This window comes from Mustela nivalis, assembly GCF_964662115.1.
Source record: "Mustela nivalis genome assembly, chromosome: 16".
Taxonomy (NCBI): Eukaryota; Metazoa; Chordata; class Mammalia; order Carnivora; family Mustelidae; genus Mustela; species Mustela nivalis.
In genome coordinates this window covers 44,026,566-44,040,561 of record NC_139035.1, presented here as the reverse complement: position 1 = coordinate 44,040,561, position 13,996 = coordinate 44,026,566, and the positions used below count along the sequence as shown (strand labels likewise).

Here is a 13,996-nt window from a genome sequence, read left to right as displayed (position 1 = left end):
GTAAGATGGAATGAGAGGCAGCTGTGAGGGGGCCGAATGAAGGCCAAGAACAGCGCTCTGTACACCTGACCCCCGCACTCCCCCCACGGTGGTTCTGGGAGGAGGGTATTATCCCCACTTCCCAGCTTGGGCATCTGAGGCTCACAAGGTTGCCTGCTTGGCCCAAGGTCACACAGCAGGCAGCAGAGCCAGGCTGACTCTGATGCCAAAGCCCAGGCTCTTTCCGCTCCACCGCTCCTCCTTTGCATAAGTTATTTATGGAATTCACACTCTGCAAGGCTAGATAAACGCTCAGTTCCCCTCGGCTCGCTCCGAGGTCCTGCCTGTCTGTGATTCAATGAGAGGTGGGAGTGAGGAGCTCGGCTCACCTCCCAGGAGGAGCAGGAGGCCAGGTGCGCTGATGGAGGGTTGGCCTCTCTCCCCCTGCGCCCCTCCCACCCAGCGCTTATCTGCGGGTGAGGAGGCCGGAGTTTATCAACGCTACACTCAATTATGCTGCCCATCTGTCTCCGCAGCTCAGAAAGACCTGGCACTGAAGCGGCGAAGGCCAGGCCATCGATCACCACCACCGCTCCTCCCTCCGGACCCTTGACTCGGGCTCTGGGAGGCTGGGTGGAGGCTGCCGGGAAGGGGAGGGAAGGGAGGAGAGGATGAGGCTCCCTATCCACCAACCACCTGGAGGAGCGCACGGTCGCAGCCCACAGGAGCTCGGGGACCGAGCGGGGGTGGGGGGGCGGGGCCGAGCCGGGGGCGGGGCCGGGGCCGGGGCGGGCCCGGGGCGGGGTGGGGCGTGGCTGAGCCGGGGAGGGGCGGGACTGAGCCGGGGGGCGGGGCAGGAGAAGGAGCAGCGTTTGACCAACAGCTTCTCCCAAACTCTTCGTTCAGAGCTTTGCCAAGGATCTGAGTTTAATAGGGAATGTAAGGGACCATTCCACACTTCATACCAAATCCAGAGCAGCTGCCTGGAGGAGGTGAGTCCCACATACCTTGCAGAGCCAGCTCTTGCAAGAGAAACTTTGCCCCTGGAGTGGACAGCCCTGCTTCCCTGACTGTGGCCCCAAGGCCTTCAATCTCCCATCACTGAAGGCGAAGGCTGGCCAGCAACCCCCAGCCCCCAGTCAGAAGGCAGGCTGAGGTCGTGTGCAGCCTACTGGCTCTGTGTCCCCCTGGTGCCAGGGCGAGCCACGCTCACACAGGGACAATGTCTTCCCTGTGCTGTCCAGGTGGAGAGGGGTGTCCCTCTAGCCTGAAATCAAAGAGTGGTGTCTGCAGGGGCCCATCAGGTGGCTCTGGGGGAGGAGGAGCTGAGGACCCAGGTCAGCTCTAAAGGGATTTGCATCTGAGGCAGGTGCTCTGGGCCAGCCCTGTGCTCTGCTCTTATAAGGCAGACTTGGATCCACCAGGCAACAAGCCTTGGCTGGGCTGGTGGCTCAGGTTCTGGAGTCCGAGACCTAGGTTCGAATTCTGGCCCAGCCATGTGGAAGCTGCATAACCTCTGAGAAGTTACATAAGCCCTCCAAGCCCTAGGTGCTTCCGCTGAAGGTCCAGACTGAATGATCCCTTCTCCGCCTGCATGCGGGGTCGATGGGAGGCTCATCTCTTTCACCGCTGGTGTCTTTCACAAGCACCCTCTGTATGCGCAGCCCTGCACTCAGTGCTTTGGGGTTGCAAAAGCTTGTCAGACGTGGCCCCTGCTGCAAGAAGCTTGAAATCCAGTTGAGAAAAATGTCCACACAATCATTTGAACTCCTGCTCACCCCAGAGATTATAGATAAAAGGCAATTAGCTTTCTCTGCAGCCCCCGGCAGAGATTGCTAATCAGCCTGCATGAGTGGGCATGAGTGGGCGTGTGCAAGACGGCCTGAACCCGTGTTGGCAGGTGAGTAGGCAGCTCGGTGCTCCTCCCTGGAAGGGGCTGCGTGCTCAGCAGCAGGGCGGAGGACCTGTCTGGGCCATTGCCAAGCCTTGGGATCAGGGGTGTGGCCAAACGTGAGTCATCCAGCCACTGCCTCTCTCTGGGTGTCGAACCCCAGCCGAGGAGGAGGCCCTCTGCCTCCCCCACCTGCCTAGCCAGAGGGGCATGAGGAGGAGCGTGCTGCCTGGGGTAGAGGGAAAGGCGACTCTTGGGAGGTTTTTAATTAAGTCTTAAGTGGCTCCTTCACCCCCTGCGCACATCTGAGCCCCTGTAGCACAAAGGTGTTAGAACAGAAGTGTTGGAGGAGAGACACCTGTGGCTCAGTCAGCAGCCAAAGCCAGGAGGATGCTGGAGCCTAGCAGAAGACCCCCTCCCCAGCCCCGCAGCCTTCTCTGCCCTTCAGAACTGTCCTGGGCTCTCCTAACGATTTTGCATTTTTCAGCCCTGCCAGAGGGTCACTCTGTAAAGGTGTGACAGTTTCTCTGTCTCTGCCAAGGCTTCCCCGTACCACCTGGCGGCCACGCTGGGCCACCGTGGGCAAGCTCAGTAGGGGCCTGTTGAGCAACAGGACCCAAATTCTGCTCCCCCACCCCCCGCAGAAGTCCTAGAGCTGCAGAGTCTCGCAAGCCCGGGGGATGACCGGAGCTGGACGAGAGCTCACGTTTATTGAGCTCCTTCTGTGTGTGCCCCACTCCGCTCCCTTAACCCTGATGATCACCTCATTTTAGACATAAGGAGCCGATGCTCTGAGAAGTCAGTCAGTAGTATGTCTTCCTAGCGTGCTTTGGTAGGAAGGGGTAAGTAATAGTAAGATCTCTCTGCCGGTGGGTTCTGCTCCCTCGTGCCAGGCCTAGGCAGGAGGCAGGGGCCTCTGGTGTGTACGTGCAGGAGGACGACTGGCCTAGGTCCAGGCCCATGACTAGGTCATCCTGGGACTCAGCTGGTCCCTGTTGCCTCTCCACGCACAGAGTAGACTGCAGAATCCCCTACCGTCTTCCTGCCCACCACTCCCTGGCTTGAGCGGCCAAGTCTCCCGGGCTCCCCTGCGCACACATGTGCGGGCCTGCATGCGTGTGGACACGTGTGTTTGTTTGCTCTCAGTTTTATGTCAGGACACACACCACCCCACGCAAAACCTCTGTGCATTTTAAGTCACGGTTGTTTTCCCAGCTTCAGAAATAGCTGCAGAGGAAGGTGGGAAGTAGTCAAATGTAAACAGGCGTACCGCTCTCCTGCTCAGGGGAGGGCACCCTGCCTCCAACTGCTCCCCACCCCTCCCCAGCATCCTGGAAGCGGGCTGAGGTGGACACAGAGCCCCTCTGGCCGGCTGAGAGGCACCTGCCTAGAAGGTAGTAGCACACATGGCCCCAGGGGACAAGAATGGGCAGCCAGCTTCCTGCAGCAGTGGCCTGGGGACGGAGAAGTCTGGTTTAAGTCGCCCAGCCTCTGGACTTGGGCGGACTCCTGTCTCCTGCCGCTTACCAGCTCTGTGTCTTGAGCCAAATTCTTTAACCTCTCATGAACCTCAATTTCAACATCTGCAACGGTGTGGGAGGGGGATTAATGCTTATCTTGTCGACTCATTATGATGTTATGGCCGTTAAGTGAAATAAGATATTCAGAGTCTTTGAAGAGCCCGGGCACATCTCAGGTGCTATAAGTGCTGGGTGATTCCCTGATACCCGCATTTGGAACACTACCTGAATGGGACCTCTGCTCAGGAAGGGACTGGGCCCAGCAAGGCCCGCTGCTTTTCCCCCATGTCGATTGTAGGCCAAGGCTGGACTTGCCTCCAGGGCCATGGAGCCTGGCCTTGGGATCTGTGGGAGAGCCCGGATTACCCATATCTGGGAGGGGGGAAAGAGCAGTGGCTTTGATTCTACACTGGGGGTAGGGGGGGGATCCACCAGGGGGTGATGGGGCCCTGGGGCCACAGAGATTGAGTCACACAGTAAACATTCACTGGGCCCCTGCTGTGTGCTCCTAACACAGTCATGACTGAGAGAGGTTCCCAGCTGAAGAGCCATTTCCATGAGATGGGGTCCAGGCTAGGACAGAGGGGAACGTGGGGCTAAGAGCATGAGGAGGGCCCCTTAGGTCAGCCAGGGGTGGGGAGTTTGGAAGAAGCTTCTGTAGGAGGTGACTGACCTTGAGTCTCAAAGAACAGCTAGGCCTTGTCTGGGAGACAGAAGGAGACATGGGAAGGGGGCATATAGCAGGATAACTCAGCTTGAGAAGGCTGTGCACATCGGGTAAAGGGGGAGAACAGGAAGAGAAGCCAGGAGGTTGGCTATGGCCAGGTCATGTACCTCACCTGCCGTGCCAAGGAGCCCAGGCCCAGGCTTCTTCATCCCACCTCCTCCTTCCGGCGAGCTCAGCCAGGCTGCTGGACTGGTGGGAAAGTTGCTAAAAACTGAAGCTGTACACGAGGAGAATCCCAAGCAGATCCCGGGCGGCACCAGCCACTTCCCCAGCCAGTCTGGGTGTGGGCTTGGGGGTCACTGCCTTCCTACTGCCAGAATCCTGGGAGCCCCCTCACCCGGAATCTAGAATCTGTACTGTTTCCACCACCCCCTACCCACACTGCTCAGAGGGGTGCCTGGAAACTCTCACTGTATTTTCCATTTACCCAATGAGCCAAGGAGGGAGGGGGAGATGTAAGAAAGGTAGGAGAATCTGTTCCACCTGTCTCGGCTCAGAAGGACTGTGGAGATGACAGAACTCCGGCATCCTCTCTCCCCTCCAGACACGCACGCACGCATACTCCTTCCTGAGTTATCCTGGAAGCTTCTTGGTTCATTCTTGCCCTCCTCCCAGGAAGACTTACTCCCTCAGCAGATAATAGAAAAGGACACTAAAGCCCTAGAGTGGGACACCTGGGTGGCTCAGTGGGTTAAGCATCTTCCTTCGGCTCAGGTCATGCATGATCCCAGGGTCCTGGGATCAAGCCCCGCATTGGGCTCCTTGCTCACCAGGAGCCTACTTCTCCCTCTGCTGCTGCCCTTGCTTGTGCAAGCTCTCTGTATTCTATCTCTCTCTCTCTCTCTCTGAAAAATACATTTTAAAAAATAAAGCCTGAGGGCTGTAGGAGAGAACCTAGGAGCCCTGAGTGTGGCCCAGCCCACCTCTCTCAGCAGCTTTGCCCTCCACAGTCAAACAGGGGTGACACAGGCAGGGAGAAATGGATTCTGCTTCCCTGCCTCCCCCTTATTCTGCATCCTCTTCTTCCAGGGCTGCTGTGATGGGGCGTGGCGATGAATGAGCCAGCCCAGCCCCAGCCGACAAGGATGGAGAGCCGCACCCGGGAGGGTAAGAAGCGACGCCCACCCATCCCCACGTAGAATGACTGTCCTGGGAGGACCCTCAGCCTGTGAACTGGCAAGAGTGGAAGGACTCCAGACTCTTCTCGTGGATGGTCCCCTACCCTGCAGCTCCATCATGAGGCTCCTTGTGGCCCCCCTCGTGCTGGCCTGGGTGGCTGGTGCCACTGCCACCGTGCCCGTGGTACCCTGGCGCGTGCCCTGCCCCCCTCAATGCGCCTGCCAGATCCGGCCCTGGTACACACCCCGATCGTCCTACCGCGAGGCCAACACTGTGGACTGCAACGACCTGTTCCTAACAGCCGTGCCGCCCGGGCTGCCCGTGGGCACTCAGACCTTGCTTCTGCAGAGCAACAGCATCGTCCGTGTGGACCAGAGTGAGCTCAGCTATCTGGTCAACCTCACAGAGCTGGACCTGTCCCAGAACAGCTTTTCGGACGCCCGAGACTGTGACTTCCGGGCCCTGCCCCAGCTGCTGAGCCTGCACCTGGAGGAGAACCAGCTGACCCGGCTGGAGGACCAGAGCTTCTCGGGGCTGACTGGCCTACAGGAGCTCTATCTCAACCACAACCAGCTCTACCGCATCGCCCCCAGGGCTTTCGCCGGCCTCGGCAACCTGCTGCGGCTACACCTCAACTCCAACCTGCTGAGGGCCATCGACAGCCGCTGGTTTGAGTCGCTGCCCAACCTGGAGATCCTCATGATCGGGGGCAACAAGGTAGATGCCATCCTGGACATGAACTTCCGGCCGCTGGCCAATTTGCGCAGCCTGGTGCTGGCAGGCATGAACCTTCGGGAGATCTCCGACTACGCCCTGGAGGGCTTGCAAAGCCTGGAGAGCCTCTCCTTCTATGACAACCAGCTGGCGCGGGTGCCCCGGCGGGCCCTGGAGCAGGTGCCCGGGCTCAAATTTTTGGACCTGAACAAGAACCCACTGCAGCGGGTAGGGCCCGGGGACTTCACCAACATGCTGCACCTCAAGGAGCTAGGGCTAAACAACATGGAGGAGCTGGTTTCCATCGACAAGTTCGCTCTGGTCAACCTCCCCGAGCTGACCAAGCTGGACATCACCAACAACCCCCGGCTGTCCTTCATCCACCCCCGCGCCTTCCACCACCTGCCCCAGATGGAGACCCTCATGCTCAACAACAATGCTCTCAGTGCCTTGCACCAGCAGACGGTGGAGTCCCTGCCCAACCTGCAGGAAGTGGGTCTCCATGGCAACCCCATCCGCTGCGATTGCGTCATCCGCTGGGCCAACGCCACGGGCACCCGGGTCCGCTTCATAGAGCCGCAGTCCACCCTGTGCGCTGAGCCGCCAGACCTCCAGCGCCGCCCTGTCCGTGAGGTGCCCTTCCGGGAGATGACGGACCAATGCCTGCCCCTCATCTCCCCCCGCAGCTTCCCCGCCAGCCTCCAGGTGGCCAGTGGAGACAGCCTGCTGCTGCACTGTCGGGCGCTGGCCGAACCGGAACCTGAGATCTACTGGGTCACTCCGGCCGGGGTCCGACTGACGGCTGCCCGTGCGGGCAGGAAGTACCGGGTGTACCCCGAGGGGACCCTCGAGCTGCGGAGGGTGACGGCAGATGAGGCGGGGCTGTATACGTGTGTGGCCCAGAACCTGGTGGGGACTGACAGTAAGACGGTTAGTGTGGTGGTTGGCCGGGCTTCCCTGCAGCCAGGCCGGGACGAGGGATGGGGGCTGGAGCTCCGGGTGCAGGAGACCCACCCTTATCGCATCCTGCTGTCTTGGGTCCCCCCACCCAACACAGTCTCTACCAACCTCACCTGGTCCAGCGCCGCCTCCCCCCGGGGCCAGGGCTCCCCTGCTCTGGCCCGCCTGCCACGGGGCACTCACAGCTTCAACATCACCCGCCTCCTTCAGGCCACGGAGTACTGGGCCTGCCTGCAAGTGGCCTTTGCTGATGCCCACACCCAGTTGGCATGCGTATGGACCAGGACTAAGGAAGCCACTCCTTGCCACAGAGCCTTAGGGGACCGGCCCGGGCTCATAGCCATGCTGGCTCTTGCTGTCCTCTTGCTGGCAGTGGGGCTAGCCGCCCACCTGGGCACTGGTCGGCCCAGGCAGAGGGTGGGTGGGCGGCCTCTCCTTCCAGCCTGGGCTTTTTGGGGCTGGAGCGCCCCCTCGGTCCGAGTGGTGTCTGCGCCCCTCGTCCTGGCCTGGAATCCAGGAAGGAAGCTGTCCAGGTCTTTGGAAGGGGAAACACTGTCCCCACCATTGCTGCAAAATTCCTGAAGCTCAGCCTGCTCCCCGCAGTGGACAAGTACCTAGGACTCCTTTTTACCAAAAGGGAAGCGGTCTGGGCCAGATGCCCTGCCAGGAAAGTGACATGGACGCACGTGCTGGAGGCCTGGTGGCTGGACCGAGACAGACGGGGCTTTGTCCCTCCAGGAGCTGCTCCTACTGCCTCCAGAAAGTCGCCATTACCTTCTGGGGGCCAGTCTGCTGACATCATGAGGAGCATCTCCGAGGAACAGGAAGGACTCTGGCCGGAGCCTCCCATCTCCCTAGTTGTCTGTGTGCCCAGAGGCGCCTGGGCCCCTGCTTGGATGTCCCCTGCCTCTGTCCCCAGGCCCTTGGCCCAGGGGGAGAAGCCCCCTCCTCTTCTCTTTCTTTGTACAGTTTCAGTTGCTTGCTCTTTCCCCTCCTGGGCAAGGGCTGAGGGAGGCCTCTCCTCCCCACCTTGGGGGACCACTCTCACAGTGGGTCCCCGACCAGATCTTGAAAGACGTTTGGGGAGAGGGATGCCCAGGAACACCTCATCTTGGCAAGCCTGGATTGGCACTGCAAGGTTGACTTTCTACAGGCAATTTTGTACCTTTGTGGAGAAATGTGTCACCTCCCCCCAACCCCATTCACTCTTTTCTCCTGTTTTGTAAAAAATAAAAAATAAACAAGAATAACAATAATAAGGGGGAAAGGAAACAAAAGGAAAAACCATCTTTGACTACTACGCGCAACTCTAAAGTCCTCTTCTCAGGGATCTGTACACCCAGCGGCTGGCGTGGGGAAGGGCTGGGACGGGGCAGGAGGGGAGAGGGAGATGGTGATAGAGGGCACAGGTGTTCCCTGGGGGTCTGAATCTGGGCCTACTCCCCAGAGCCCCCGTCAGTGTGAACGGGAGAGCTGGGGGCAGAAGGGCAGAGAGCAGGAGAGGCTGACGGGAGAGGGAGGAATCACAGGAGGAAAGGAGAGGGCGGGAGAGGAGAATGGAGAAAAGCTCAGAGAGATGGAGAGAGTGGAAATTTCCATCACCAAACATTGTCACCCCTTCTCTTTCCCTGATAAGCAATTAACATGCCAGTGCCTAGGAAGCACTTCCCGGCCTATTTCTAATTAAACAAACCCAAGAGGCAGAGTCATGCAGAGAATTGCAAATCATCAGGACAGCAAGAACTTTGGCTCACTGGGGCAGAAGGGGGTGTGGGGCGATAGAGGATTTGGGGAGGGGAGGACTGTGGGAGAAAGAAATTGCTGCATTGATCTTTCTGGTCCATTTCAGCATCATCTGCAATGAGCTTGGTTTGCTTTTGCAGTATTTTCTTTTTAAAAGACAGATTGACTTCTTAGGACCAAAGGCAAAGAGGAGCATCTGTCGGAAAGGCTGTAGAGCCCAGGGGAGGGGCTGCTGTGGCTGATCACGGGGCCACAGCCCTTGCTTCTGGAAGGGACTAGGAAAGCCACAGGTCTCCTGAGACCAAAGAAGCACCACGTGAGGCTGAGCACCCCTGCTCTCCAGACACAGATGGCATACTTGTTGCGATTTGGCTCCAAGCCGCCGCGGAGATGGCAAATGGACAAGCAGGTAGAGACGGAGCATCAAGCCCCACGGAGCCAGGGAAGAGGACACTCGCCCCAAGGCCGCGGGCAGGGCTCCTCCGCAGCCCTTTGGTGGCCACAGATCCAGAGGCCTTCCTCCTATCAGCCAGGGGGCGTCCACATCACAACCACCTGAGGGCTTGTGGGGCACAGGTGGCTGGGTCCACTGCCAGTTTCTGCTCTAGATCTGGGAGGACCCAGGAATTTGGATCACTAGGAAGTGTTCAGGGGACGGAGCTGCTGCTGGTCGGGGGACCATGCTCAGAGAACCCCAGAGTCTGGCCTGTGGGGGCTAGAAGGTTTCACTCCCTCCTCTGTGGACCCCAGCGTGTTTAGGGGTAACAGTAGGTTCTGGCCCCAGGAGAGACAGAAAAGGGGCTGGAGGGTGGTCTGTCCGCCCCTCCCCCGCCACAAGTGGCCTGCTCGACCCGCGTTAGGAAATGACCACCCTCTGCCCCGTTCATGCCTGCTTTTCCCCATGGGCCAGTCATGTGCTTTTTAGGGTAAGGGGCTGGGAAAGCAGAGACAGGACCCACTGTCTCCCTCTCCCCTTTGGGCACCCATGGCCAACATTCCTAACAGCCCCTCTTTCCTGCCCCGTGTTCCTTCCTGGGGAGCTTTAGGTTCTGGTGGCTACTCCTGGCAACTCTGCCCACTGACTGGAGCTGGCCGGTGGGATCTAGCTTGCTCTCCATTGGTAAGGGTCAGGCCATACCCCAATCCAGAGCTCTGTGGGGAAGATGTAGGGCAGAGCCTGGGCTGAGCATGAAGAAGGGGAGTCAGACATCGATGCCTCTCCTTGGGCACTGGTTGCCTTTCTTGATCCGGACCCCCATGGCACGAAGTATCAAGGTGTCATTCCCCTAAACCAGCCCTCAGAGCCATGTAAACCTGGGGAGCCCCACAGCCCCCTCCCATCACCACCGCAGCTGCCACCCAAGAACTTTCCTACCAGCCCCGGGCCTGGTCCTAGCGACCCAACCTCCAGCCGGAGGCCCAGGGCCTTTGGCCTGCAAGCTCAGAACACCTATACGCTTGCCTGAGCCTGGGAGGCAGAAGGCCTCTTTGCCACCCTCCTTTTGCACAGTCTTCTCAGTTGCAGGGAAAAAGCCCTGCGAGAATGGTGGAAGCCCTGAGCCCCACCCCACCCCCCGCCCCCCACCCGGGCAAGGGGATGCACTCCTGGCTCCCAGTCCTCATGGTTCCTGGGACCCACTGCACTGCTGCCTCCTGGCTGCCATGGGCCTTACACTTCTTGTGCCCTTGACAATGAATCCCTCCTTCTTTGGGGGGAGGCAGGGAACTGTTGTAGGTATATGAACCTATCTCTCAGCTGAATCCCCAGTCCTAAATAAGTGGCTACCCAGAGAAACTGGGTGAGCTAGCAGAGGAGGGAGGGAGTGGCCTCTTCCCTGTCACAGAGATGTCACTGCGGGGCCATAGCCAGCTGGGGAAAGGAAGGAAGAGGTGCTTTGCAGGGTATTGTGTCCTAGAAGAGCTAGAAACCAAGCAGATGAGAGCCAGCAGCCCCTCCCCTGGTACCGAGCAGGGTACTCGGCTCAGGTGTGTGGGGCTTGGCAGGGGGACAGCGCCACCACGCCCCAAAAGTCTGTTTAGACACCATCTCTGTGGGGAGAGTCTCTGTTTTCACACTGGACCGAGCGTGTGGGCACCTAACATGCTGGGTCTAAAACAAAACAGCCATTAAGCCTGGTCTCTTCTGTGCATTTAAGATGGATTTTTCTTTAACCGTAAATAGAAAACAGTATTTATTTCCCTTTACATTTTAACTTATTACAAAGGGTCTGTCATTTCCATACATCGAGATGATTTCAAAACGCGGCCCAGCTCTTGGGCGTATTAGCCTTCCCTCCCTAGGACATGCCCCTTCGAGATTGCCCTGCCTGCCACGTGCTCCGTCACGGCTCTGACTGTGGAGCTGGGACACAGTTCCGTGGCTCACCGTACAGCCTTCCCACCGTCCTGACGGGCTCCATCACTCCGCGTGCCTGGCGTGGCCACTCAGCCACCTACACGCCGCTCAAACACGCTGTCTTGCAGCCCACGTTTCTGCAACCTCCCAGGGACACGCTTTGTGGGAAGCTGTGTGAAATGCGGAGAGGGTGAGCGGGAGGCAGTCCTGGGAGCTAGCAGCCTAGTCCCCACTCAGAGAAGTACACGCTGTTGGCTAAGTGAGTGTAGGTGGCCAGTTAGAGTTTTACTGGTCTCAGCACTGAAAATCCTTTGTTTCAGGAAGTCTCCCAGTCCTGGACAAACTGGGATGGTTGGTCAACCAAGTCTGGCAGCCTCTTTCTAACTGTGCCCTCTTCTTTCCTCCCTTCCTGTCCTGCCTGGCCTTGCCTTGCCTTTCTGGACCTTTCCTTACCTTTCCGGACCTTTCCTGATCTTTCCGGACCTTTCCTTCCTTCCTTCCTTTCCTCCTTTCCTGTCCCTCCCTCTGCTCCCCCCCCCAACCAACATGTCTCCCCCAACCAACAAATAGTTAATGAACGTAACTAGGTGGGAAGCATAGGGGTCGGAAATGGAGACGCAGGTACACATCTCTGAGCCCGTGGACCTTGCACTGTCGTGAGTGGGGAAAGTTGATGGACAGGACACACAAGCAAGAATCGACCGTATGCAGGGTGGTCATGAGGACTGTGGAGAAAAACGTAAGTCACCCAAGAGGGTTGGGGGACGATGGGGCCTTGCACGGGGTGCTCCGGGAAGGCCTCATGGGAAGCTGATATTGGAGCAAAGCCCTAAGGGAAGAGTGATCCAGGCCGAAGAGAACAGTAAGGGTGAATGAAGGCCAAGAGCAAGGAGGTTAGTGTGGCCACAGCAAGAGAGCAAAGGGAAGGGCAAGTGTGAGCCTTCCTGGTTGATCCTTCAAGGTCGCTCCCACCATCACGTGTGCAGGCTCCGTCAGTGCCCTGCCCTGCAACAGCCAGTGGGATTCGTTCCAGGGAGTGAAGAACCACCCTGACCGGCCTTCAGTGCCATCTCGTGCTTGTCATCAAGCATGCCCCTCTGAGGGAGAGGCTGCAGGGACAGCAGGAGTCCCTACCCTGCCCTTCTTCTGTCCACCACAGACAATGCATTGCTGTTCCGGCCTGATGTCTGCTTTCCTTCTTGATGATTTTCCAGAGAGAGCCCCTGTGTGTTCTGCAGAGTTTTCCCAAGGGTCTCATCAACCCGTCTTTCACCTTCCGCATACAATTCCAGCCCTTTGGTAGGATCCTTTTGCAGCCCTCTGATTCAGAGCAGCTCCTGTATTTTTTATAGACAGCTGGTAAGGAGGGCTATGGAGAATGCCTGTGCACCAGCCTCTCTGGTCAGCATTCACATGCCCCACTGCATTTCAAACCCTTATAGAGGGGATACCACTATCCCCATTTTACTAACTGAGGTATCAGAGCTGGGGAGAGGTCAAATGACTTATCCAAGGTCACACAGCTAGTAGGTAGCAGAGCTGGGATTCAAACACGGATTCCAAGGGCTCGTTTTAACCACCCCGCTCGACTCTATTCAAATTCATACCCTTTAAAAGTATGTCAGGAGTTTTTTGAGAACACAAGAACTTCTAAAATCTGTGTGCACTGGAGAGCTCCCCTGTCCAGCCACCTTTATTTTTAGATGTTGCCCTCTTTTCTTTTTTCTTTCTTTCTTTCTTTCTTTCTTTCTTTCTTTCTTTCTTTCTTTTTTTTTTTTTTTTAACACTCAGTATAATTTGCGACTTCATTGTCAGGACTTCAGTTTTAAAACCTCTTGAACTCTATTCTCTTGAGAATCACAGTTTTGGTTCCTTTCTCTGAATTCTTGAAGCATGCTTTGTGGAAGTCTGGGGGGGTATGTCTGATTTTTGCCCCCTCACCCCTCCCTCCCGTAGATGCCAGGAACTCTAGAACAGCGTAGTGGCTTCCTCCAGGGGGCTGATCGCTCCCCTCACCAACCAGTTCTTTGTTGTTGGTCAGAATTATGTCAGGAGCAGCTTTCCCAGTGGGTTTCCGTTGCTTCGGAGACCAGGCGGCAGCTGGGCAAGTCAGGAGCTCCTCAGAGACCCGAAGCCGAGCCCGACACGGCACCAAGCGAGTATCCAGATGGCAGCTCTGGCCTTTGCACCCATGTTAGAGCACTAATTAGAAAATGCAGTCCCCTATGGCCACCTTCTGGCCAAGTGGCCCAGATCACTGTCCTACCACAATGCTCGCCTGAGCCCTTCTCCAGTTGTCTTCATCCAAAAGCTGGCTCTGCTGCTTGTGACCTTCCATGACACCCTCACTCTGTCCCCGGCATACACTCAGTGTCTTTGTGTCCCTCCAGGTTCTCTTTCCTGTAGTCGCCGACTAAGGAACCCAGAGTTCCCCTGGGCCTTGTTTGTAGAAAATTTCTGATCCCCACAGCTCCCCACTCCCACCTTCAGCACCACTATACAGACAAGTGGTCTTGCTGGGGGATGCCTTAGAGCTCTGAAAGGGCCATCCCTGAAAAACGGTAGCTGGCTTGGCAGCAAGAGGACTCGAGTACGTGGATATGGTGGTAAGGAGCTCTACTTCATCCCCTGACTGCTGTCACCAGAAATCAAAAAGGGCCAGGCTGTCAGCCTATAAAAACAGAAGAAGGAACCCGGCCCAACCTCATGGTAAGAATAATGGGCGGCCCACTGCAGCCCATTACTAAGCTCTTGGTTATCTACTTTCTCGTCTGTCCTTAGTAATAACTCAAGGAGTCAGGCAGCACAGATAAGATTATTGTCCCCATTTTACAGGTAAGGAGACTGAAGCTTAGGAAATTTAAATCACTGACCCCAGGTCACACCACCAATAAGGATAGAGCCAGAATTTGAACACAGATCTTCTAATTCCCAATTCCCCTGCTCTACCCACTTATCCACACTATCTTCTACATCGAAAACAAGAA

General features: G+C 57.4%; 1 protein-coding gene across 2 annotated transcripts in view; it reads left to right on the top strand.

Moving 5' to 3' along the window:
* LRRN2 (leucine rich repeat neuronal 2) overlaps nucleotides 1–8,194 on the top strand; it is a 62,227-nt gene extending 54,033 nt beyond the window's left edge. For both annotated transcript variants that reach the window (XM_082702108.1, XM_082702107.1), the window contains one exon: nucleotides 5,147–8,194. In XM_082702108.1, coding sequence (XP_082558234.1) covers nucleotides 5,174–7,492 — 2,319 coding nt within the window. In that variant the 5' untranslated portion in view covers nucleotides 5,147–5,173 and the 3' untranslated portion in view covers nucleotides 7,493–8,194. The remainder of the gene's footprint in view (nucleotides 1–5,146) is intronic.
* Nucleotides 8,195–13,996: the final 5,802 nt, after the last annotated feature.